The following is a 23,597-nucleotide window of genomic DNA, read 5'->3' as shown; positions in this document are numbered from 1 at the left end:
CAGCAGTTCGAATCCACCAGGTGTTCCTTGGAAACTCTATGGGGCTGTTCTACTCTGTCCTATAGGGTTGCTATGAGTTGGAATCAACTCGACCACAACAGGCTTAGTTTTGGTTTTTAACAATAACAGTGTGGTTAAGAGCTTGGCTGCTAACCAAAAGGTTGGCAATTCAAATCCACCAGCTGCTCCTTGAAAACCCTATGGGGCAGTTTTACTCTGCCTTATAGGGCTGCTACGACAGCAACGGGTTTGCTTTAGTTTGTAACAACGACAAAGAAACGAAAAATGTCCCCACATAAATTGTGACACGCCTTTGATTATAAGATACAGCCTGATTGCAAAAATGTCAAAACATGAAAAAATGAGCAACTTAGACTTGATGAAAATATAATAGGCGTTTCCATACCCATTAAAACCCATTGCAGTTGAGTCGATTCAGACTCGTAGCAACCCTGTCGGACAGAGTAAAAAATTTGAGCTGCCGACCTCTTGGTTAGCAGCTGTAGCACTTAACCACTACGTCACAGAGTAGAACTGCCCAAAAGGGTTTCCAAGAAGCAGCTAGTTGCTTTGAACTGCCAGCCTTTTGGTTAGTAGCCAAACTCTTAACCACTATGCCACCAGGGTTTCCTGATGATTCCCATAGTCCTTTTCAAATTTTACATTCTATTACTTCTTTGAGGCTACGCAGTGAAATGTCAAACCCTCCCTTCTGCTCAGACTTTGAGCTACCTTGTTGAAAAGAAAGGGAATTGAGGTCAACACTGCTTCCAGCTCCCTCCAGGACAGCCATCCTACTCCATATTCAGTGCCACGTCAACTCTGACCCCTGACCTTCTTGTATGAAAACAGGTACTGCTTATCTCTAAGGATGACAAACTTTCTCTGTAAAGCGTCAGACAGTAAATATCGTACAGTCCTTGCTATGACTACTCAACTATGCTGTAAAACAGTAAAACAGCCATAGATAATTCATAAATAAATGATCTGTGTTCCAGTAAAATTTCTGAAATTGGACTTTCCCATAATTTTCATGTGCCACAAAATAGTATTCTTTTGATTTTTTTTTCAACAATTTAAAAATACAAAACCCATTCTTTGACTGAGGGCCATACAGAAACAGTCGGTGCTTGTTTGAGTTGGCAACCCACATTTACTCCACCCAGGGACTCTGCAAAAGGCAGTAGCCCTTGGGCTGTGGTTTGCTAACCCCTCTCTTAGGCAGTTCCAGGCTATAACAGCAATTTCTCCTAATTTCTAGGTGCCTCTATCTCTTCATCTGTAATAAAAACACAGTAGAGCCCTGGTGGCACAGTGGTTAAGAGCTCGGCTGCTAACCAAAAGGTTGGCAGTTTGAATCCACCAGCCACTCCTTGGAAGCCCTATGGGGCTGTTTTACTCTGTCCCGTAGGGCCACTATGAGTCGGAATCCACTCAAGGGCAATGGGTTTTTGTTTGTTTTGGCCTTTTGTGTGTCATTGTCATGTTAATTAAATGAATTAATGTATACAGAGCACTTGGGACAGTTTTTGGCACACAGTAGGCACTTATAAGTGAGACCTATTGTGCTGCTGTTGTTAAATGCACTCACCCTCCCCAAATTCCCTTGTGTCCACCTTTTAGACTGGCCTGATCCACTTTCCATGTAATGTGGAAGTATGTGCTGCCCTCTTCTGGCAGTCACAGAAATCACCACTTGAGTTGGCTAATGTTACTCTGGATTTCTAAGCAGCTTTCTGCAGACAGGAACCTGTGGTATGCCTAAACGTTGGCTGAGAGTCCGGAAAAGGCCAGGTCTCTCTGGGATATCTAAGTCACTTTCCGTTTTCTGTCTCCCACACCAAGGGAAGTGCATGTCCCAGGCCTGATGGATCCTCCAGAGGGCGCTGGCTGCCTGGTGATGAGCTGCCCCCAACTGCTTCTTTCTCCCTTTCCTCTCCCCCTTCTACCACCCCTAGTCTTTACTTTTATGAACTTCCTTGACCTAAAATAGTAAAGTATTTGAAAGGATTCAAAGCGACCTGGGAGGGCTGTTAGCCCAGAGCTAACAAGCCTCTTACTATCAAAGCCCTCTCTGCTGTGCTTTCCCCCAAAGGATCATGAAAGCAAATGGCTGGTGGGGTGAGGGTGAGAGGGGGGCAGTGGGGAGGCGAGGTGGAGCATTTTTTCCAGATGCCCAGGATGTGGCAAGCCGTGTTGAGAAGAGAGCGTGTATATTTATTATTCCAAGCCACTTCAATCACAGGGCGCTTAATTCCTTCTCTTCCTCCCAGCCCTCTGTCCCCATGCTCTGGTGGGTCCAGTCTGTAGGCAGAGACCTCTCCAGGGGCCTGGGGCATGACCCGATTCCCACCTTTCATTCAGCCTCAGGCTCTCCCAGGGACCCAGAGACCTGAAGTGGAAGCTAAGGCAGTATGTATAAAGCAGTACGAATGTGAGTTATAATTACCCTGCAGGGTTAAGGTGCTCCGCTGCTAACTGAAAAATCAGCAATTCAAACCCACCAGCTGCTCCATGGGAGAAGAGACCTGGTAATCAGGTCCTGTAAAGATTACAGCCAAGAAAACTCTATAGGGGCCGTCTACTCTGTCATATAGGGTTGCTATAAGTTGGAATCGACTCAATGGTGCACAACAATAACAGGGTCTTCAGTCCCTGGGTGGTGTGAGCAGTTAAGGCACTCATCTGCTAACCAAAATGTTGGTGGTTCCAGCCCACCCAGATATGCTTCGAAAGAAAGACCTGGCAATCTACTTCTGAAAAATCAGCCACTGAAAACCCTGTCGTGTGTAGTTCTACTCTGATACACATGGAGTCACCTTCAGTGAGACTGGACTTGATAGCAACTGTAGGGTCCTCAGAAACAGAAGTCAATGAAGTGGCAGTGGGGTTCCATGTCTATTCGGCTAGAGACACCAACTGATTGTTTTGCAGTAGGACAGCTGTGTCCTACCTCAGGACAACTGGCTTCTGGGAAGGCCTCAGCTGAGGCCTCTGAGCCCTCTGGTGGGGAGCTATCTTGATGGAGGCTCCCAGTGGTCAGACAGGCCACCGCAGTGATGAGGGTAACGATGTAGCTGTCTTGCCACTTCCTTATAAAGCAGCCATTGCTGTCTCATTTCAAAAATGCCTCTAGTCATAAAGGAACCCTTCAGGCTGCCTTCTTTGGCAACCCCTGCGTGAAAATAACAAACTCAGGGTATTTTGTTTGTTTGTTTGTTGGGTTAAAGCTTTGCTTTGATTAGCGTGCTTGCAAGGAAAAACAAATAACCCAGCCTTGGTGGGTCCAACCTCTAAGGTCTGGCTGTCCTGCATAGTTGCACGTCTTATCCTACATGGAAAGCCCTGGACGTGGGAGGGAAGCTAAAGAGGACAAATATTTCCTCCGTCACCACCCAGGAATTGCCCAGGGGATGTCCTCCAGAGGGTCTTTGATTTGGTTCATTATTGAGGTGGGATGCTTGCAATTTATGATTTAACAAATTTTGTTCCTGAAACGAATCCTTGGGCCGTCATAAGGAAGGAGGTTGTGGCTGCGAAGCGTTGGGTGGGGCAGGCATGAGTGGGGGAGGGGGAAGGAGGAAGGTGGGTCCTGCCTGGGTGGGCACATTCGTTAGTGGAATGAGCGGGTGTTTTGCTGTGTGGGCTCCCTGGCTGGAGTTGAGCAGAGACCACCAACACCATTCCATGGGGGTGGAATTTCCCACCGTCTGACCAGAATGAGTTCTCCTAGCCTGACCTGGACTCAGATCAAGAACTGGGGAAGAAAGGAACATTAAATGACTAATTTGAACACAAGTCAAATGCTCTTTCACCTCTTGCTATTGCTACCTTACCCTGTGCAACTGATATCTCCTATCGTTATACGGTTGACACGTGGGAGCTAAATAACTATTTCCCTCTCTCTCTCTCCTATATGTGTGTGTGTGTGTGTCTCTATACACACACATATATATACATACACATACAGTACGTGTGTGTGCTGATGTTTCTATATACTAGCTGAGGTCTTCACATGCCTCCTTAAATGGACAGGTACATATATCAGTTAATCAGAAAACAATGTGCTTACATACAAAGTTATTTTAGTGATGGGATACAGTCAGGTCTCACATGGTGTTTAGACCACGGATGTGCAATAGATGTGTGTGGGCTTGTGTATCTACCTTTTGCTGTGTGTGCATAGGCAGGGAGCATTGCAGTTGGTCTACAGGATGGCTGCCCTATAACCCCTTGTCTGTGATTAGCACATAGCTTTGAGGAAAAATTCTCCCCTGTCTCAATCTACTCTCAGTGGAGCCTGGCTCTGGGTAGATGAGCATGTAGAATGGGTTCCTCGTGTTCTACACAGCTGGGGCTGAAAATGACAGTATGTAAAATCCAAGTGGCATGCTGAATCTTCCGGCAAAAATTTCAAACATCCAAATTATAAATTCCCTTGTGAAATTTGTCACCGTCTTGTCCAGGTAGGGTGGGCAACATTTCACACAAGGAATAGCTGAAGCATTGGAGAAATCCTTCAGAAGAAGATGAGGTGGAATCCATGGTGAGCCTGGGCAGACTAGGCATTTCTCAGCTTTGAACTTCTTTTGCTGCAAACTAATACTACTAAAACATAAGAATTGAGACCTGGGGTTAAATCCAGTCTGGTGTTCCCAGTTTATAGCACAGAGTAGAATTGCCCCATAGTGTTTCCAAGGAACAGCTGATGGATTCCAACTGCCGACCTTTTGGTTAGCAGCCCTAGCTAGCTCTTAGCCACTGTGCCACCAGAGCTCCAGCAGCAGTGACTTAGAGGGGATTGTTTCTTAAACAAACAAACAAACAAAGTTGCTACACAAAACTTTGACTTTAAGACCCCTAGCTTTCTTCGAATACCTGCTATAGAGCTGTCTTTCAGGAAGGTACCCCAACCCCTCTAGCCTATTTATGGGTTTAGCCTGAGTAGCCTCATTAGCTAAAGAGACCCATATGTTTATGGGTAAAGCAGCGCTTCTTTTTGTTTATCTTTTTTATCCAGAACGAGTACTTCTCCAGCTTGAATGTACATAGGCACACCCTAGAAGTCTTGTTAAATGCAGATATTGATACAGTGGGTCTGGAGTGGGGCCTAAGAGCTTCTAGGCAATTCCAGTGCTGCTGGTCCAGAACCATGCTCTGAGAGGCAGATTCTAGGCAGCTGTCAGGTGTGTCTCATTCCTCATCATTATTCCAGAGTCCAGCTCGATGTTTGGACCAGAGTGGTGCTCATAAACATTCGTCAGATGAATGAGTGAACTATATCCCACACACTTCAAGACTTCCTCTCCCTGTCTGCCTGAGAGATGAGGGAAGAGCCCATCCTGGCCCTTCAGTGTCAATGGTGTTTCTTGCATGCTACTTCCTCCTCCAGCCTGTCCTTTAAGTCCATCTTCATATTGTTGTTGGGTGCCGTTGAGTTGATTTTGGATTCATAGTGACCCCATGTGACAGAGTAGAACTTTTCCATAGGGTTGTCTAGGCACTAATTTCTACAGAAGCAAAGTGCCGGGTCTTTCCCCCTTGGAGCCACTGGGTGAGTTTGAACTGCCAGCCTTTCGGTTAGCAGCTGAGTGCTTAACCGTTGCTCCACCAGGGCTCCTTGTCTTCACATTAGGTCCTTCCATTCTCTCGATTATCTTTCTTTGAAACTTCCCAGTCCCCAGTTAGCTTATGAAGTTCAGCTGAGAACATCTAATGCTTTTATAACCTCTGTTATATTAATTCAACTTTCACATTTAAAAAAAATAGTCTCATTTAGAGCCTATCAGTAAGAATGTAGGAATCTGAACAGTTCCTGTCACTAAGACAGTCAGTGTGGTGGTGTTTGCCTAAGTGATATTTTTCTTTTTACCCCTTATTTTTATAACTACGTTAAAGGAAAATATATTTGGTGTTAAAGGTGAGATTTCACTAAGAGTCAAAGAGAAAACACAGAAGGCGAAATTCTGATGTTCTTCCAGCTGGAAGCCAGAGGACAAATGATTTCTCTAGGGCCTTGGGCCAAAGAAGCATTGAATGATTTGGATCGTAGTAACATGCTTCTTGGCACTGATCCCATGTCCAGGACCCCCACGGATCCTGAATATTAGGATGGGAAGGGGGGTATGTCCAACCACATGATTTCTCAGGCCTACCTCTGTCCAGCTCTAACCCTCTGATGGCCTCATGCCTACTGACATCTGCACTGATTACCCATTTCTTGTTCCCATGGTGGGACATCAAAAACAAGTTTTAAACAACACTTTGCCCAGGCCTGGCCTTGGCCTCTGTTCTGCTTGTGTCTGCTGGCAGAGAGGTGCAGGTTGGTGGTGGCCTGTGCTCCTCTTTTGGCTCTGATGACAAAGAGGCCTGGAATAGGTACAGGCTGAGACCCGACAGGAGGGCAGCCCGGGCCAAACAAATAGAATCCCTTCATCCATCCCCAAGAGAACAACCAAGCACTACCATGATCCTTAGAAAGAGAACTATTGTAGACCATCTAAAGAGATAAAGCCAGTTACATAACCATATGGAGGCATATAGAGTCACATGATTTTAGGGTCCCTCATTTATCCTCAAATCCCATAGAATAATTTTATCAACAAATACTTATTCAGGCATTGTGCAAGGTGCTATAATAATAATATAATAGTGAAATATTGGCAGTGCTTATGTGAATTGGCAAAGATTGTGTTTGCATGTAACAGAAAGTTGATTACAAAGGCTAAAGCAAGTATTTATTTTATTTTAATTACCAAACACCTATGTAGCATTTTGCTATGTGCCATGTTCTGTTCTGATCAATTTTTATAAATATTAACTTCATAATCGGAGTTCACTTTTTTCACATATCAGAAGTCCAGAGAGTAGAGAGTTCTAGGCAGGTGTAGTTACTTAAAGAAGTCATGAATACATATTCCTGAGGGCTCCTGAAACCACATCTTTAGTATATGAGTTTTATCCTTATGCCACAATATGGTTGTTCTACCTCCAGGCATCACATCTGAGTTCCAGGTAGTGCCAGCTGCATCTGCCTTTTCTTTCCCAGAAGCCCATCCATTGGCTAGATATGGGTCATTTGACCTCCTCTAGCTCAAAGTCTGAGAGCCTGGGGAGATGAGTATTTTTGTCTGGGCACATTGCTACCCTAAAAAAAATTGTGGTCCTCTTAGTGAGAAAGTAGGGGAGAGTGGATCCTTGTATATAATTCACTTTCAACTTAAGGTGATTGGGGGTTTTTTTGGTTTGTTTTTTCCTATGGTGAAAATGGAAACCCTGGTGGCATAGTGGTTAAGAGCTACGGCTGCTAACAAAAAGTCAGCAGTTCGAATCCACCAGCTCCTTGGAAACTCTATGGGGCAGTTCTACCCTGTCCTATAGGGTGGCTATGAGTCGGAATCGACTAGACGGCAGTGGCTTTGTTTTTTTGTTTTATGGTGAAAATATCTGATCTAGCCATGCTGAAAAAGACACACTATTTGAAATTCTTCTTTGGGGTTGATTAAATCTAAATCATTACCACATCTAGATTTCAGGAAACAGAAGCATAAAATTTCACAATAAATGTGCTATGCTCTTACTTCAAATTTTAGAAGATGCAAAACTCATGTAGTAGAAGTTGTGCGTGTAAAACCCCGTGTGGATAGCCTCTCTCCACCAGCTGTAACCTGGCGGGGGCCAGGTGCGGGCACCCAGGGAGCTGCTCTGAGCTCTGTGGGGAGAGGTTCAGGTGTGGCTGTGGCCTATCTGGGAAATTCTGCAAAAGCATCCATCACCCCCAAGCCCCACCACACTCACTCTTTAAAGTCGCCCTATTTCATGACTGTTCGGAAGGTTGACTCTGGTGGGATTGCGGTTATGGCTGCAGAGTCAGAATGAAAGGACCAGCTGAGTATCGCTGTTAATGTCAGCGTTTACGAAACACAAGAAAAGACTCGGCATAATTCGTCTGGGGTGATTTCCTCAGGGCAGAGGACGAGTTAAACACAATATTTGTCAAGCGAGGCCAGAGGCAAGAGTCATTTTTTTTTTTTCTTGCATCTCTAAGAATGTATTAGTGTTTTTGTTGTTGTTGTTGTTGGCTTTATTTCTTATACATCAGCAGCTTCACACAACAGCTAATCAAAAGGTTGGCGGTTCATGGAGAAAGGCCTGGAGATCCGCATCTGTAAAGATTACAGCCAAGAAAGCCCTATAGGGCTGTTCTACTCTGCCATGTGGGATCCTATGAGTTGGAATTGACTCAACAGCACCCAACAACAACAACATCACACATGGCACGTGAAGACCACTCACTGCATGCCAGGCACTGTTCTGAGCCCCCTACAGGCATTGACTCAATCATTCCCCGCAACAACCCTACAGGGTGTGCCATGTTATGATCCCCATTTACAGATAAGGAAACTGAGGTACCCAGGTTAAGCAACCAGCCCAAACTAGTTACATGGCAGAGCCCAGATCCCCACCTAGGCAGCTGGCCTCATGGGCATTTATATCCATGGGTATTAATATCATACATTTTATCTAAGCCATTATTTAAGATGCGTGTGGCACTGAGTTTTTAAACAACAGTGGGTCATTTAGGATACCATGATCAAATGAGTTAAGAAACCAGCGAACACCCATTGAACGTCTACCTTCCGTGTTTCCATTAACACACTCAATAGTCCTCAGCTGCACTGTTTAAATCCTAACCCAGCAATCCAGGAGAAACGAGAGGCTCCAAACTTGGTCCAGAGTGAGCACTCGTTAGATATATGTTTAATGAATGAAAGAATGAGCGAAAGAAACAATTTATGGATATTCACAGAAAGGCCAAAAACAATAATTACTTAAATTTAGTTATGGAAATGGGGAGGGGGTGACCTACAGTACTCGCAGTCTGTAAGTTTATAAATAAACCAAAACCAAACCAGTTGCCACTGAGTCCGCTCTGACTCACGGAGACTCCACGTGTGTCAGAGTAGAACCGCGCCCTGTAGGGTTTTCAGTGGCTATGATCTTTCAAAAGTAAATTACTAGGACTTTCTTCTGAGGCATCTCTAGGTGGTTTTGAACCTCCAACCTTTCAGTTAGTAGCCAAGCGCTTAAAATTTATAAATTGCTCTTATATAAAAGATGTGGCCGATTGAGGATGAAGCAAGACAAACTGTGGTTCACATCACTTCGACCTAAGTGTTTGGAGGAGGGAGAGTTGAGAAAGAAAGTCTCCAGGTTTAAATGCTGGTGCAGATGATGGAGAAAGTTAGACTGTCCCTTAAACAGCTCATTCAAAACGTTTGGACATCAGCATCCAACCTAATCTATGGACTGATACTTAAAAATAAACTGTTACAAAGTAACCATAAAAAACTCACAGTTTTCAGCCTGCTTCAGTCAGCTACATAAAGTACAACCAGCATTAATAGCTTCAGTCAGCATTTATGTCGTTCCTTCTATTAGCACAATGGGTTTTACAACCATTTCTGAGTTTCTGGAAAGCCTAATAGAAAACACACCTACATGTCCGCAATGGAAGCAGCAGAAGAGTTTATCTCAGGACAGGCCAGAAGGGGTCGCCACCACCCCATCACTGAAGTCTGGGCCAGCTCCCTAATCAGGAACACATTCTCTCCGGGCTGTTCTGGCTGGCTCCCTCCCTGGCCGGTTTCTGCAGTTTTCTCCTTTCAGCTGGCTCCGTTCAGAATCGTCCTCTCTCTCCTCCTACTGATAAATAAGCATTTTGGGAGTCTACATGGTACACACTGTGTACACAAGTGGAAACCTAGATTTGAAACCTTATGTGATAATCTTTCTCTTCAAATTTACTGTGGTTTCTAGGAGATTTAGAAATTTATCTGATTCTGGAATTATATATATCATCCATACTTCCCTTCATACTTAAAAATATATATATTGTATTAAAGGCATGTTGAAGTTGTCCTAAATGCTTAATAACCACACTGGTGTTTTAAGCACAAATAATTGCCAGAGGACTTCTTGACTTTTTTTTTTAATATGCGTTTTTGTTTGTTTGTTTGTTTTGGGATTTTTTTTTGCTGGGGGTGGGGAGGAGGCTATAAGTATAATGGTGCAGTGGTTAAGAGCTCGACTTTTAACCAAAAGGCCGGCAGTTCAAATCCACCAGCCACTTCTTGGAAACCCTGTGGGGCAGTTCCACTCTGTCCTATAGGGTCACTATGAGTCTGAATCAACTTGATAGTAATGGATTTGGTTTTTTTTTTTTTAATAAGTATAATAGTTCTGAACATAGGCTAAATATAAGATTGATTTGTAAAGCCATGTAAAAAAGATGTTCCTTTACAAGGATCCCCCATAGGGCTCAGGGAAGAAGCTATATGGAGAATATAGTCCCTTCCTCAAAAAAAAAAAGAAAATCCCTGAATAGCTTAGAAATACATCAGAGAATGCCCAACTTACATCAGAGAATGCCCAACTCACCTGGGATTCCCTCCACCAAAAGAGGGTGATGATATGTCCACAGTATCCTATATTCCAGTTCACCATGACATAAAGACTTACATCCTGTCCTGTCTGGGGTAAAGAATTATTTACTGGCCTCTTACTGGAAAGAGCCATAGGAGCTTGTCATTTAATTCACCCTCCTGTCCAAGGCCGAAATCCCTTCTAGAACAAACAATACCCCTGGCAGCACGGGCTGCCTGCCGACTCTCCTCCACCCAGCCGACCCCTCACAAGGCAGCAGCAGGGCGTCTGTTGAACTGGCCACTGCATTCTGCTTTCTTATGAACTGAGGTTTGTCTTTCCACCTGTCCTGTTTCCACCAGTGCCTAGAATGGAAGCTCAGGAATTGCTTCCCACATGTCTGCCCTTGGGTCTTCCACAGTCAGGGCCAATCTGACAACACCCTCTTCTCTGGCTGAGAGGCCAATTCCAGTGTCCTTGGTCTGATGTCAAAGGTGGACATCAATCCTCCAAAATCTGACATGCCCACACAGCCTGGGGACAGTGACGCCAGACCCGAAGAGATGACTCCAGGTGATTTTGGAACACCAGCATGTTGGGGAAGGCAGGAGTGAGCTGCACCCTAGGAGTTCTCCAGGTTTCTCCTTAGACCTGTACAGTTATAGGGTGCTCAGATAAGCTTCGCTTCAGACACTGTGCTGCCTTGAGCTCATCTTTCTCTCTCTCTCTGCCCCTGTCCTCTTCCTCTCAGTTTCTCCTTCCCTCCCGTTTTCTCGTAAACTGAAGTTCTGCAGCCACAACAGTAATAATAGCTACCTTTTTATAAAGTCCCACTACATACCAGACACTGTTGTTGGTGTTGTTAGTTGCCATCAAGTTGGCTCACGGTGACCCCAGGTACAACAGAATGAAAAGTCGCCCAGTCCTGCGCCATCTACACCATCCTAGGTATGCTTGATTGAGTCCATTGTTGTGGCCACTGTGTACCTTGAGTGCATTCCAACCTAGGGGGCTCATGTCCCAACGCCATATTGGACAATAGTCTGTTGTGATGCATAGGGGTTTCATTGACTAATTTTTTTAAGAAGACCTCCAGGGCTTTCTTCCTGGTGTGGAAGCTCCACTGAAACCTGTCCACCGTGCAGCCGATATTTGAAATACTGGCGGCATAGTTCCAGCATCTTAGCAACTTGCCAGCTACCATAATAAGACAAATTCATAGATAAGTGGTATCACCATGGAAGTGACACGGGTGACAGATACTGTCAAAGATGCTTTAACAACAGCCTGTTAACAACCACAACCAGTGGCAGGATTCACACCTAGGTTTCTTGACCACCAGAGCCAATGCCAGTACGCTACACTTCTGCTCAGAGGAGGAGCCTGATTCAGGACTTCCTAACACCTGACTCAGGGTTTCTCTGTTCCCACCCTGATGACGTTAGTGACATGCTAACGTAGCCATGGGACCCAAACCTGAAAGAAAACCCTGTCCCCATCTTCTAAAACTCTGCTGCCATTTCTGCCTTTATGTGGCCTCAGGGACCATGGACATCAGCCACTGCCTGCCTGTTTTGCGTTCTAGAAGGGGTCACTGTGGATCAGAGGGAAGGGACCCAAGTTTCCATCTTCTCTATAATTTTGCCCTGGCTTGGTCATTTATACTCATGTAGCCCAACTGTAACTGGGCTCTTTTTCTCCCCCTTTAAGGACTTTTGCAACAGAAAAAAGCTGCATAACTTCTAAGTCCTGAAAGATCAATGCAGATCTTTACCTCCCCAAACCTGAAATATCAATATAGATCTTGACCAGGGTTTCTTGGGGAAGGAGAGAAAAAAAAGGGAGTATACTGCTAATGACAAAGCTGAATTTCCTAAAAACCCCTTTAGAATCTTTTTGTCTGTTCTCAAAATTGTAGTCTTTCTGAAAGCATCTAGATTTCTGGCTGCCTGGCCTATGCCTCCTCCTCTCCTCAACCCCCCATAGCTGCCTTGGGCCCAGCTGCTGCTCCAGTGGCCTCCTCCCTGCTGGATCCTTTGCCCTGGGCATCTTGCACAGAGCAATTTGACCTCTCTTAGTTTCTCCTCTTCTTTCATAGCTGGGCAAGATTCTTCTTACAAAAAGGTGAGGAATTAAAAAAAAAAACCAAACTCATTGCCATCGAATTGATTGTGACTCATAGTGATCCTATAGGACAGAGTAGAACTGCCCCATAGAGTTTCTGAGGGGCCCTTGGTGGATTCAAACTGCCGACCTTTTGGTTAGCAGCTGTAGCTGCTTAACCCTTACGCCACCAGGGTTTCCATTCTTATTATCTTATTTTTCTGTTCCTATCACATTACCATCCCATGGTTTAAAGTATCAAATGTCAGCAAGGTGTGAGCATTGTTGTATTGTCTCTCCAAGAAAATGTAATGGCCAGAGAAGTCTCTGCCGTGGTTGCCCCCAAACCACAGCTGCACTTTTTTTTTTTTAATTAAATCTGTTGGTTATGTCAACATGATTTCAAAACAGAAGACAAAAAGTAAAAACATCATTCAATCCCTTAAGTATTTCTCGAACAGATAGATATTTCTGTCTTCACAGGCAAAACTCAAATGGATTTCTCACTTTTCACCAATATGTTGTGGTGTCACATAGACAAAGTGACAGCATTTGCCTTGAGTACCGGCAGCATTGGCATTGTTGCTGAGAAATGATCGGAAGGGTCGTGCTAGGCTCTCTACTCAGAGATAACTTCTTCTAGATCCAATCACGGTTACTCAAAGTACCAAGAATTCCAGCTAAAATCAAATTATTAATAATAATAATAATAGAGCAGTCGATGTTGGGTAGACGCTGACTCATGGTGACCTCGTGTGTGTTAGAGAAGAACTGTGCTCCACTCTAACGTGTTCTCTCAGTGGCTGACTTTTCAGAAGTAGATTGCCAGACCTTTCTTCCAAGGCAGCTCCGGGTAGACTTGAACTTTGAACATTTTGGTTAACAGCTGAGAGCATTAACCTTTGGCACCATGCAAGTACTTCAAGCCATTACTAGTAGTAACCAAACATGTTATAAAATTAGCTGGGAAGTAGGGCATGAAGGAATGTGAGAAAGTTGTGCAGCAGGAAAGGAAGGTGGCAGGCTGGGTAGATACCCAAGGGGCATTGGGGCAATCCCTGGTGCCCAGAGGCAGCCTCGCAGAATTGAAGAAGCTTTGGAATCCAACAGCCTGTTTTTAAATCCTGCTTCTGCTCCTAATTTGTATAATAGGGCTAATATTCTAGGGGAAAAAATGTTTTTTTCTCTTTTGCCTTTCTGAGTAAGATCTTTTTCAGAACAGATTAGGATTTCTCTAGAAGAAATTCTAAAAGATGAAAAAAAAAACTGTGCCATGAAAGGAACTAAATATTCAGCTTCTGATATTCGAAATAGCATTGTCAACAAGACAGCAGCCTTGCAAACCAAGCTTTTGTCTTAAAATGTTCTAAATTCTTTTATCTCTCCTCTTCAGGCTGGAGGACTCAACTCACAGAGTTCTCCCAGGATGTAGAGGAGAAAGCCCTTCTGCTTGGGCTGCAAAGCCAGGCTGCTTGCTGCTTGTGGGTCCCTGGGCTATCTGACACAGGGAAACCAAAAGGAAAGCCCATTCCTTCTGGCTCAGGGGAGGGGATGGAAGAGAAAAGAGGCAGGCGAGTCAGAGAAGTATGTCTAGGAAGCACCGCATGGAGCTTTGCTTGGTTATCATTCCAGGGTTTCAGAGGAAGCTGTCTTTCAAACAGCCCACCGCCACCCACCCATTCCAGGGTCAACGTCATGAGGCTGCTCTGGAAGACAAGTGGAGGTGTGGCATAACTGAGAAGAGAGACGCAGGGCCTGCATTAGTGCCCCATAGATCCCAGGACTCCATCTCCCCAGGGCCATGAGGTTACCAGAGTCCCCTGCCCCCATATACCCAGGGAGAAGAGCAGGAAGAGGGGGAGGGGGGACGCTGTCTGAACAACTGAGCATTTTTATCCAAAAGAGATTGAGAATCTCAGAAGAGACTATTTAGGTTATTGCATCAGAAACCTTGGTGGTGCAGTAGTTAAGAACTACGGCTGCTAACCAAAAGGTCAGCAGTTCAAATCCACCAGGCACTCCTTGGAAACCATATGGGGCAGTTCTACCCTGTCCTACAGGGTCGCTATGATTCAGAATTGACTAGATGGCAATGAGTTTCTTAGTTTTTCTTTTTTTTTGTTTATAATCCAGAGTGGGTTAAATTAAAGTTGTTGTTGCTTTCCCACAACCCAGGGATTAGGAGCTCTTGGAAACCCTGGTGGCGCAGTGGTTAAGAGCTATGGCTGCTAACCAAAAGGTTGGCAGTTCAGATCCACCAGATGCTCCTTTGAAACTCTATGGGGGCAGTTTTACTCTGCCCTGTGAGGTCATTATGAGTCAAAACTGACTTGATGGCAATGGATTTTTTTTTTTTTTAATGGAAGACTATGGTAGTTAAAAACAAAACAAGGCACATTTCCCTGTGCATCCCAGGGGTAGTTTGAATGGCTGAAGGACCCAGCTCTGTGTCTGTGTGCTTGCACACACATGTGTGCTTTGAGTAAGACTAAGACTCAGTTTCTTTATCTGTGAAATGAGGATAAATAATAATTCCCATCTCATTAGGTTCCTTGTGCATTAAAATGACAGGTGGCATATACATCCTGGGCCCATTTTGCAAACTGGCCGAGTGTATTTCCTTGGTGGTGCTCGGGAACAGGGTAGAAGAATGAAAGGAACACTGTGGGGCAGAGGATGCCTGACCAAGGGCAACCCAGAAGCCACAATCTCCTTCTTCATTGAAGGGTTGAACAGACACCCACCCAGGCTGCAGACATTGGTCAGAGGTAGACTTCTGGTTCTTATGTCTCTAAAAGTTTATATGCCAGAGAGAAACTGAGAGTTCGGTAACCCACAGAACTCTCTTGGTCTTTTCAAAGATCCCTTTGATGCCTGCTCCTCTTCAAGTAGAGTTTGAGCCCTAGGGCAGGTGCATGGCTATTTGCTCCTCAGTATCCCTGCATGGAAACCCTGGTGGCGTAGTGGTTAAGCGCTATGGCTGCTAACCAAGTGGTTGGCAGCTTGAATCTACCAGGTGCTCCTTAGAAACTCTAGGGGGTAGTTCTACTCTGCCCTATGGGGTTGGAATCAACTCGATGGCAATGGATTTTTTTTTTTTTTTTAAATCCTTGCTTGCAGTATCCAAGTGTGCCAGCAAACCAGGGCCAAGCTGTGCTTGCAAGAGCTTGTTGGAGCCTGGGTTGAAGTCTTGGCTCCTAAGTCCCCATTCAGACTCCATACCCGGGTAAGAGTATATTATTTTCTTAGCTCAAATTGCATTTCCAAGTCATTATTTCTCTACGATGAGAAAACAATATTGGGTCTTATGTAATATCAACCTCAATGAATCTGGAAATGATCAAGGAATGGGTGGATTTTTTTTTTTCTCTTTAAAAAAGAGAAAAATAAATTTGAGATTGTTTGCATATGGCTGAGAATATTTATGAACTATTCCCCTTGTTTCCTCCTCACATATTTTACCCAGTGCATTTGTGTGTGGTACAGAATAAATCTTCATGGAGGGAGGTGGAGAGAGGAAAAAGCAGTTAAAGGCCTGGGTGTCCATCTATTCCCTGGGATACTTATGATCCTAGGGTGCCCCAGTCTGAGGCTCGCTTGCTGTGGCCTGAAGGTTACTTGGTCTTGTTATTCAGAGAACGTCTTTGGAAGGGAGAGTTTCCAATGCAAAGACTGAAGGAATTTGGGCAGCTTGTTTTGACATTTTCGACATCTTCTGGTCACTCTGGTTTCTTTCACATGCCTCTCACTCTTAACCAGAGCAGAAAGTTCAGCATGAACTGTTTCATGACCCAAGTGCCGTCAGCGGAAAGAGATAATTAAATTCTATGGATGCCAGATTGAGCCAGAGCTAAAGGCATGAGTTGGCAGATAGGAGGGAAACGAGCTGGCAGAGAATGCACGGGTGCTGGCATCTGTGATTCGATAATGTGGCAGTGCTTTGGCACACAGTGGTGTTGCGTTTATTTCCTTCCGGCTGTGCATCTCGACATAGCTCATCACCAAGCAGAATCCCAAGGGAGCATAGGGACAGGGCTGTGGCTGTACATTAAAGAATTAAGAGAAGCCGAACTCCAGCTGTTGATTATCCCCTCTAGGGGGCTCAGCGTTTGTACTTCTTACACACTGCCATTTTCTGCCACCCCTTGGGATTTTCAGGAATATACTGACCAAAGGGTATGGGATGAGGGACACAGAATGGGATGACCACTCTGTTCAATAACAATAGCTGCAGTAATTGTTGTCCCAGTATGGCCAGACATTGTATTAGGCATTTTGCCTGGATTGCCTGCATTATCCCAGTTAATTCTCACTGTGGCCTTCTGAGGATTACCCAGTCTAGTTGCTATGGAGTTGGTTTCAACTCATGACCTACATGTGTCACAGTAGAACTGTGCTTATATGGTTTTCAATGGCCGATTTTTTGAAATAGATTGCCAGCCTTTTCCAAGTCACCTCTGAGTGAACTTGAATCTCCAACCTTTTGGTTAGCAGCCAAGCACATTAACCATTTGCACCGTTCAGGGAGTCCTCATGGGATTAGATATCTTTATTCCTGTTGTTGAGATGAGAAAACCAAATGAAGCTCAGCAAAGTTGAGGAACTTGTAAATGGCAGGATCAGGGACGTATCTAAGATTTGGGGGGTCTAAAGTCAATACAGGAGCCCTGGGGGCACAAGGATAAAAAATCTTGGCTCCTAACTGAAAGCTTGGCAGTTCCAACTCACCAGTTGCTCTACTTTCTCTTGGGAGAAAGGTGTGGCAGTCTGCTGTCATTAAGATTACAGTCTTGGAAATCCTACAGGGCGGTTCTACTCTGTCCTATAAGGTTGCTATGAGTTGGAATCTACTCGATGGCAGTGGGTTTTTGGGTTTGGAAGTCAGTACAGTCAGTACAAATAAGGAATAAAATAATCAGGTTCAGGGCCTTGGAAGGTGCCCATGCCAGCACGGGGCCTTGAAGCTTAAGCCTCATCAAGGTCACAGTAAATCCACCCTGAGCAGGGTCAAGATTCGAACACAGGGTTAGCTCTAGGCCACTTGGCCCCTTCCCTGCCCAGTTATCATAGCCTCCATCAACACCACATTCCCCCTGATCACAGACACACTCACCGGCCTCATCTCCTCTTCTCTATATCATGATTATCACCAGCTCCAACCTTCATATTCCAGATCAAAAATACACAAAGAGGAGTGATGAAATTGACACACCAAGGACATGCTCAAAACATGCTGACTTGGTATGTGACGTGGTAACTCGCAGTCGTGACATAAGGCAACAACCACCCCCATTACCAAATGTTATCCTTCCATTTCAAGGAACCCTAGAGTGATAGTTGAATTTTACCCAGAATTATCCACCCAAGGAGCTTCAGTTGCTGTCCAGGCCTCATCATCAAATTTCAGGATTGTCTCACAGCGGATGGAGACTGGGACACAGACTTGTACAGAAGCCTGCTCAGGTCTCCAAGGGCATTTGGAATTAGAACTTGCAATGCTTTGTTTTCCATCATAGATCTCTTTCCCTTGAATAATGCTGGTTGGCCAAATTTTGACAAGCACCCTACTTGAGTTTTCCTTTCTCCGTAATAATCAGGCTTTTGCCATATCCTCCATAACTGAAAGGGGCAGGGGGATTTGAGGGAGCAAACAAACTTAAATCACAAGTGCTTTGGGGTAAAAAGCATAACAAGTATTGCTTAGTATCCAACTTCTTCCACTGCCCTTGAATAGGCTTGCCATCCCGTCACAGTCTAGATGATTACTAAGTGGAATACAAGCATTTTTCCCAGCCCTGCTCACACTGTTCTTTCAAACTGAAAACACAAAGCAGGTGATGAAGTACAAGTTCAATGCCACTCCAGGGAGAAGGAAGTACGTATTGAGAAACTAGGTCCAAACTCCAGCCGGTTTTCAAACATTCCAGTAAGTGCTCAGTTGATTTATCTTGGGCTGGTGTCATTCCATTGTCTCAAACAAAAGGCCTTCTGTGGAAAACAAAAGCGGGTTATGCGAGGAGTGACTAACAGAAGGCACATTTGGGAAAATCTGAACAAGAGTTCAGTTCTCTTGGCTGTTCCTCCAGAAGGCAACATTGCCTTTGTATCTGCTGAAATTAACATCATGACTGACTCTCATTATCCCAGTGTCACGTTCTAAACCCGAGCTGGAAAAAGAGCCCTTGGGGATAGGGCTAATGACGTAGGTGCAGTGGCTAATGGCCCAGTCAGCCGTCTCCTTCATGGCTGCCACATGAGCTCTGGTGGAAAGTTTCTAGTCTAACGTTTGATGACTGAAGTAGACTGTGAGATTCTGAGTGAGATGACTTTGAGTGATAGTGACTTCTCATAGTTGTTCTTTTGAGTATCTTGTTCTGTTCTGTGTATAAACACATTACTTGATCAATAAATATTGGGGCAAGACTGTAAAAGTCTTCTGCTCCATTATATGACTTTGGGTGTTCATTCTTTAAGCTGTATCCATGACAAGTTTCCAAGTAGCTATGATTGCACATCCCTGGGGATAAGGTACCCTCTGCCTAATGTGCTGGCCCTTCCATTTTGGACAGATCTTCCCTGTATTGAGCCCAATATACCTCCCTGATACCCACTGGTTCTCTGGGAGACACACAACAGGAATACTCTTTCCTATGCCATGTCCTCCCGGAAGCTGTGTCTGCTCTTTCGCCCCTTCTCAGGATGGGTTAGCTGGACATCATCAGTGCTCTCACAAAACCCGGCACATGCCTCTGTTCTAGTACCACTGTGCAGTTATTTATTTATTTAATAAATAAATAAATGTATTACTTATTTAATAAACACATGTAAGAAATAAATTATTTCTTTCTACAAAATTGGTTTGTGGGCTTATTGTGGAATGTTGGCAAAATATTGATCAACTTGAGATATAGTATAAACTGAGAAGAACACATACTTTTGTGGTTACGAGGGGGGGAGGGAGGGAGGGTGGGAGAGGGCTACTTACTGATTAGTTAGTAGATAAGAACTACTTTAGGTGAAGGGAAGAACAATATTCAATACACAGAAGGTCAGCTCAACTGGATTGGACCAAAACAGCAAAGCAGTTTCCGGGATAAACTGAATGCTTCAAAGGTCAGTGGAGCAAGGGCGGGGGTTTGGGGACTATGGCTTAAGGGGACCTCTAAGTCAACTGGCAAAATAATTCTATTATGAAAACATTCTGCATCCCACTTTGAAGTGTGGCATCTGGGGTCTTAAATGCTAACAAGTGGCCATCTAAGATGCATCAATTGGTCTCAACCCACCTGGATCAAAGGAGAATGAAGAATACCAAGGTCACACGATAACTATGAGCCCAAGAGACAGAAAGGGCCACATGAACCAGAGACTTACATCATCCTGAGACCAGAAGAACTAGATGGTGCCCGGCCACAACCGTTGACTGCCCTGACAGGGAGCACAACAGAGAACCCCTGAGGGAGCAGGAGAACAGTGGGATGCAGACCCCAAATTCTCATCAAAAGACCAGACTTAATGGTCTGACTGAAACTAGAAGGATCCCGGTGGTCATGGTCCCCAAACCTTCTGTTGGCCCAGGACAGGAACCATTCCCAAAGACTACTCATCAGACATGGAAGGGACTGGACAATGGGTTGGAGAGAGATGCTGATGAAGAGTGAGCTACTTGTACCAGGTGGACACTTGAGGCTGTGATGGCATCTCCTGTCTGGAGGGGGGATAGGAGGGTAGAGAAGGTTAGAAACTGGCAAAACCGTCACGAAAGGAGAGACTGGAAGGAGGGAGCGGGCGGACTCAGGGGGAGAGTAAGTGGGAGTATGTAGTAAGGTGTATATAAGCTTGTATGTGACAGACTGACTGGATTTGTAAACTTTCACTTAAAGCACAATAAAAATTATTTTAAAAAAATGACATAAAAAATATTGATCAAGCAAGATAAGAAAATGAAAGCCGACTACTATTACTGCATCCACTGGAGATAAGCCTGTTAAATCTTTGGTATATATCCTAAGTTTTATTTCTATATTTTATTTTATTTTTTTCCAAAAAATCATTAGATAATACTTCTTGTTCTGTTAGAGTTTTCTTTTTCAGGCCATTTAATCCATTCTACTGCAGTATGTTAATGGCTGCCATGTATTCTGTAATGTGGGGTGGTGGACTGGCAGTGTGATGAGAGGGGGACAGGATTCAGGATGAGCTCCCCATGCTAAAGACATTGTGGTCAGATCCAGGGGCAAGAAGGTTGGCTAAAGACACTTCTTTTGCTCTTCCATACCAGCCCTTGAGAGAGGCCTGACCAAGGCACTGAAGAAACTGGATGACTACCTGAACACCCCTTTGCCAGAGGAGATAGATGCCAATACCTGTGAGGACGATGACAAGGGGTCCCGTCGAAGGTTCCTGGACGGGGATGAGCTGACACTGGCCGACTGCAATCTGTTGCCTAAACTCCATGTGGTCAAGGTAAGAGAGCTCTATCTACAGGTGCTCACCAGATCCAACTCCATCCACAGCTCACCTGTGTGGATAAGCCAAGACCACACTGTCATCAAAGGCCCAGCCTTTGAAGTCAGATGGACAGGAACTCAAGTTCAGCCTCCACAGCTTGCTGGCTGTATAGCCTCTCTGAGCTTCAGGTTCTTACCTGTACAATAGGCATATATCGCCTACTTTTAGGGTTGTGGGGAAAGTGAATATGTGTGAAAGTGCCTGGCATATTGTAGGGGCTCAGTGTAATAATAGTTGCTATATTATTAAGAGGTTTATAGGTGGCACAAACGGTTAAGCTCTCAGCTACTAACCTAAAGGTCAGCAGTTTAAACTCACTCAGTGGCACCACAGAAGACAGGCCTGACAATCTGCTTCTGTAAAGGGTATAGCCAAGAAAACTCTATGAAGCAGCTTTACTCTGTAACACATGGGGTTGCCATGAGTTGGAAACTACTTAGCAGCAACGAGTTTGGTTATGGCTTTTATTGTTATTAAGTATAGTCATATGGAAGGACCCCCACTGGCCCAGTGGTTAAGCACTTGGCTGCTAACTGAAAGGTTGGTGGTTTGAACCCACCAGCTGCTCTGGGGAGAAAGACGTGTGGTAGTCTGCCTCTGTAAAGATTACAGCCTACGAAGCCCTATGGGGTAGGTCTGGTCTGTCGTATAGTGTCGCTAAGAGTCGAAATTGATTCAATGGCAATATATTTAGATAAAATCATATCACTCCAAAGGCCTCTTTCTCCTGGGTTTTCACTGACTTCACTTTCACATCTCTATTAAATGTACCCTGAAATGTACAGTCCTTCAGTTCACAGGGCTGCCTTCTCGTTCTCTCCAGCAGCTCCCTAGAGTAGGCATGCCTCTTCTTCATCCGCCAGGGAACAAGGTGGAACCTGTAAGAGATGAAGTCTCTCTGTCATCACACTCACTGAACATCGGTGACATGCAGTGCAGTCCTTTCCTCATTCCTGCAGGACCTGAGAGTGGAAAGATAATTCAAGATCATCCAGGGCAATTCCCACACACACTGGACCACTTTCTCCCGTGTCAGTGACAGGCTTCTGTGTCACTGTGATTGCACAGTCCCGTCCCTGGGGAGTCCTCTGCCCAGTGAGCAGGCCTCACCCTGCTGGACAGCTCTGAGTATTCCAACAGCTTTCCCTGTATTGAGCCCACATGTGCCTCCCTGCTACCCACTTGTTCTCTGGGGCAACACGGAACAGGGGTGCTCTCTTCCATCTCATCTGAGACAGCAGTTATTTCCCCTAGGTTCTCTAAGCTAACTTCTTCTCACGTCGTTTTCTGACCCTCCACCAGCCTAGAGAAAAATGCAGTGGAATCATAGTTGTACTGCTCTCTACTTTCTCTCGAGTTCTTGGGTGATGCAAACAGTTAATGCATTTGGCTGCTAACTGAAAGGTTAGAGGTTCAAGTCCACCCAGAGACACCTTGGAAGAAAGGCCTAGCAGTCTACTTCTGAAAAACCAGCCATTGAAAACCCTAAGTAGCACAGTTCTATTCTGACACACGTAGGGTTGCCGTGAATCAGAGTCAACTCCATGGCAACTGGTTACTTGGTTACTTTTACACCATCTATACCTTGTCATCGCGATCAGACACTAACCTCTGTGAGGATGGGGCTTTCCCCATGCGTGATGGTGGGCAGATGGTGGCCTTATAATAAATACTCATTGATCGTTTGATCACATAGCATGTGTCTGGGTGATACCCAGTTCCCTCTATGCCTCACTAAGAAGCTTAGATACCCACCTATCGTTTCTTATCTCCAAATCTCCCCTTCTGTTTGCTTCTACGTGATTCTGGGGCTGGGATTGTGTAAACCACGTCTCTGCTTTGCCAGCTACTCCCTGTTAGGCTCTGCCAAGAAGGGGTGCCAGAGAGAGCTTGCAAGGCTGGAAGAGGGCAATATCCACCTATCATTTTTCAGCTGAAGTTCTGGGCTGGAAATGCATGCTTCACTGAAATCAGAGCACACACAGGCTTGAGTTGACTTTGGTTAGCTGTGCATGCACTGATGTCCCCAGGGGCCTTGGTCAGAGCTAGAAACTGGAGGAATCATGCAGGCCTGTGTTGGTGGGCTGGACAAATACAGTCTGTTAACATGAAGACACTCTGGATAAGGGGCCAATCCAGTGATCAGTTAGAGGCCTAGCCATACTATGTCTCTTTGAAGTTATTAATACTGCATGCTTTCTTTCCCTCTAAGCCTCCTTGATTCTCCTTTTCCTGGGGACTAAATGGCACCGTTAGGGATGAGAGGCTTCCAGTTCAGACCCACTGTATCAGAGTGCTATGAAGGAAAAAGCCCCGTTCCAGGAGTCAGGAAACCCAAGTCCCAGTCCTATATCTGTCACCAACTAGCAGCTTCATCTAGGGCAAGTCACCTCGTCTTTTTGGAATTGATTTTTCTCATATCTAAGAAGGAGGGACATGGATTATGTTCCTTCCTGCCTCCCTTTCATTTCCTCCTTCCTCTTTCTTACCTTCTTTCTTACTTCTCTGTTTGTTGAATAAGGTAAACAAATGGATCTCCCAGGCCCTGTGCTTCATCC

General features: G+C 44.9%; 1 protein-coding gene across 1 annotated transcript in view; it reads left to right on the top strand.

Moving 5' to 3' along the window:
* CLIC5 (chloride intracellular channel 5) overlaps positions 1 to 23,597 on the top strand; it is a 128,541-nt gene that overhangs the window by 96,244 nt on the left and 8,700 nt on the right. The window contains exon 5 of the mRNA XM_003403887.4: positions 20,810 to 20,994. Coding sequence (XP_003403935.2) covers positions 20,810 to 20,994 — 185 coding nt within the window. The remainder of the gene's footprint in view (positions 1 to 20,809; positions 20,995 to 23,597) is intronic.

This window comes from Loxodonta africana, chromosome 1 (assembly GCF_030014295.1).
Source record: "Loxodonta africana isolate mLoxAfr1 chromosome 1, mLoxAfr1.hap2, whole genome shotgun sequence".
Classification (NCBI taxonomy): domain Eukaryota; kingdom Metazoa; phylum Chordata; class Mammalia; order Proboscidea; family Elephantidae; genus Loxodonta; species Loxodonta africana.
Note: the sequence above shows the minus strand (reverse complement) of the source record. Positions and strands in the feature narration are given on the sequence as shown.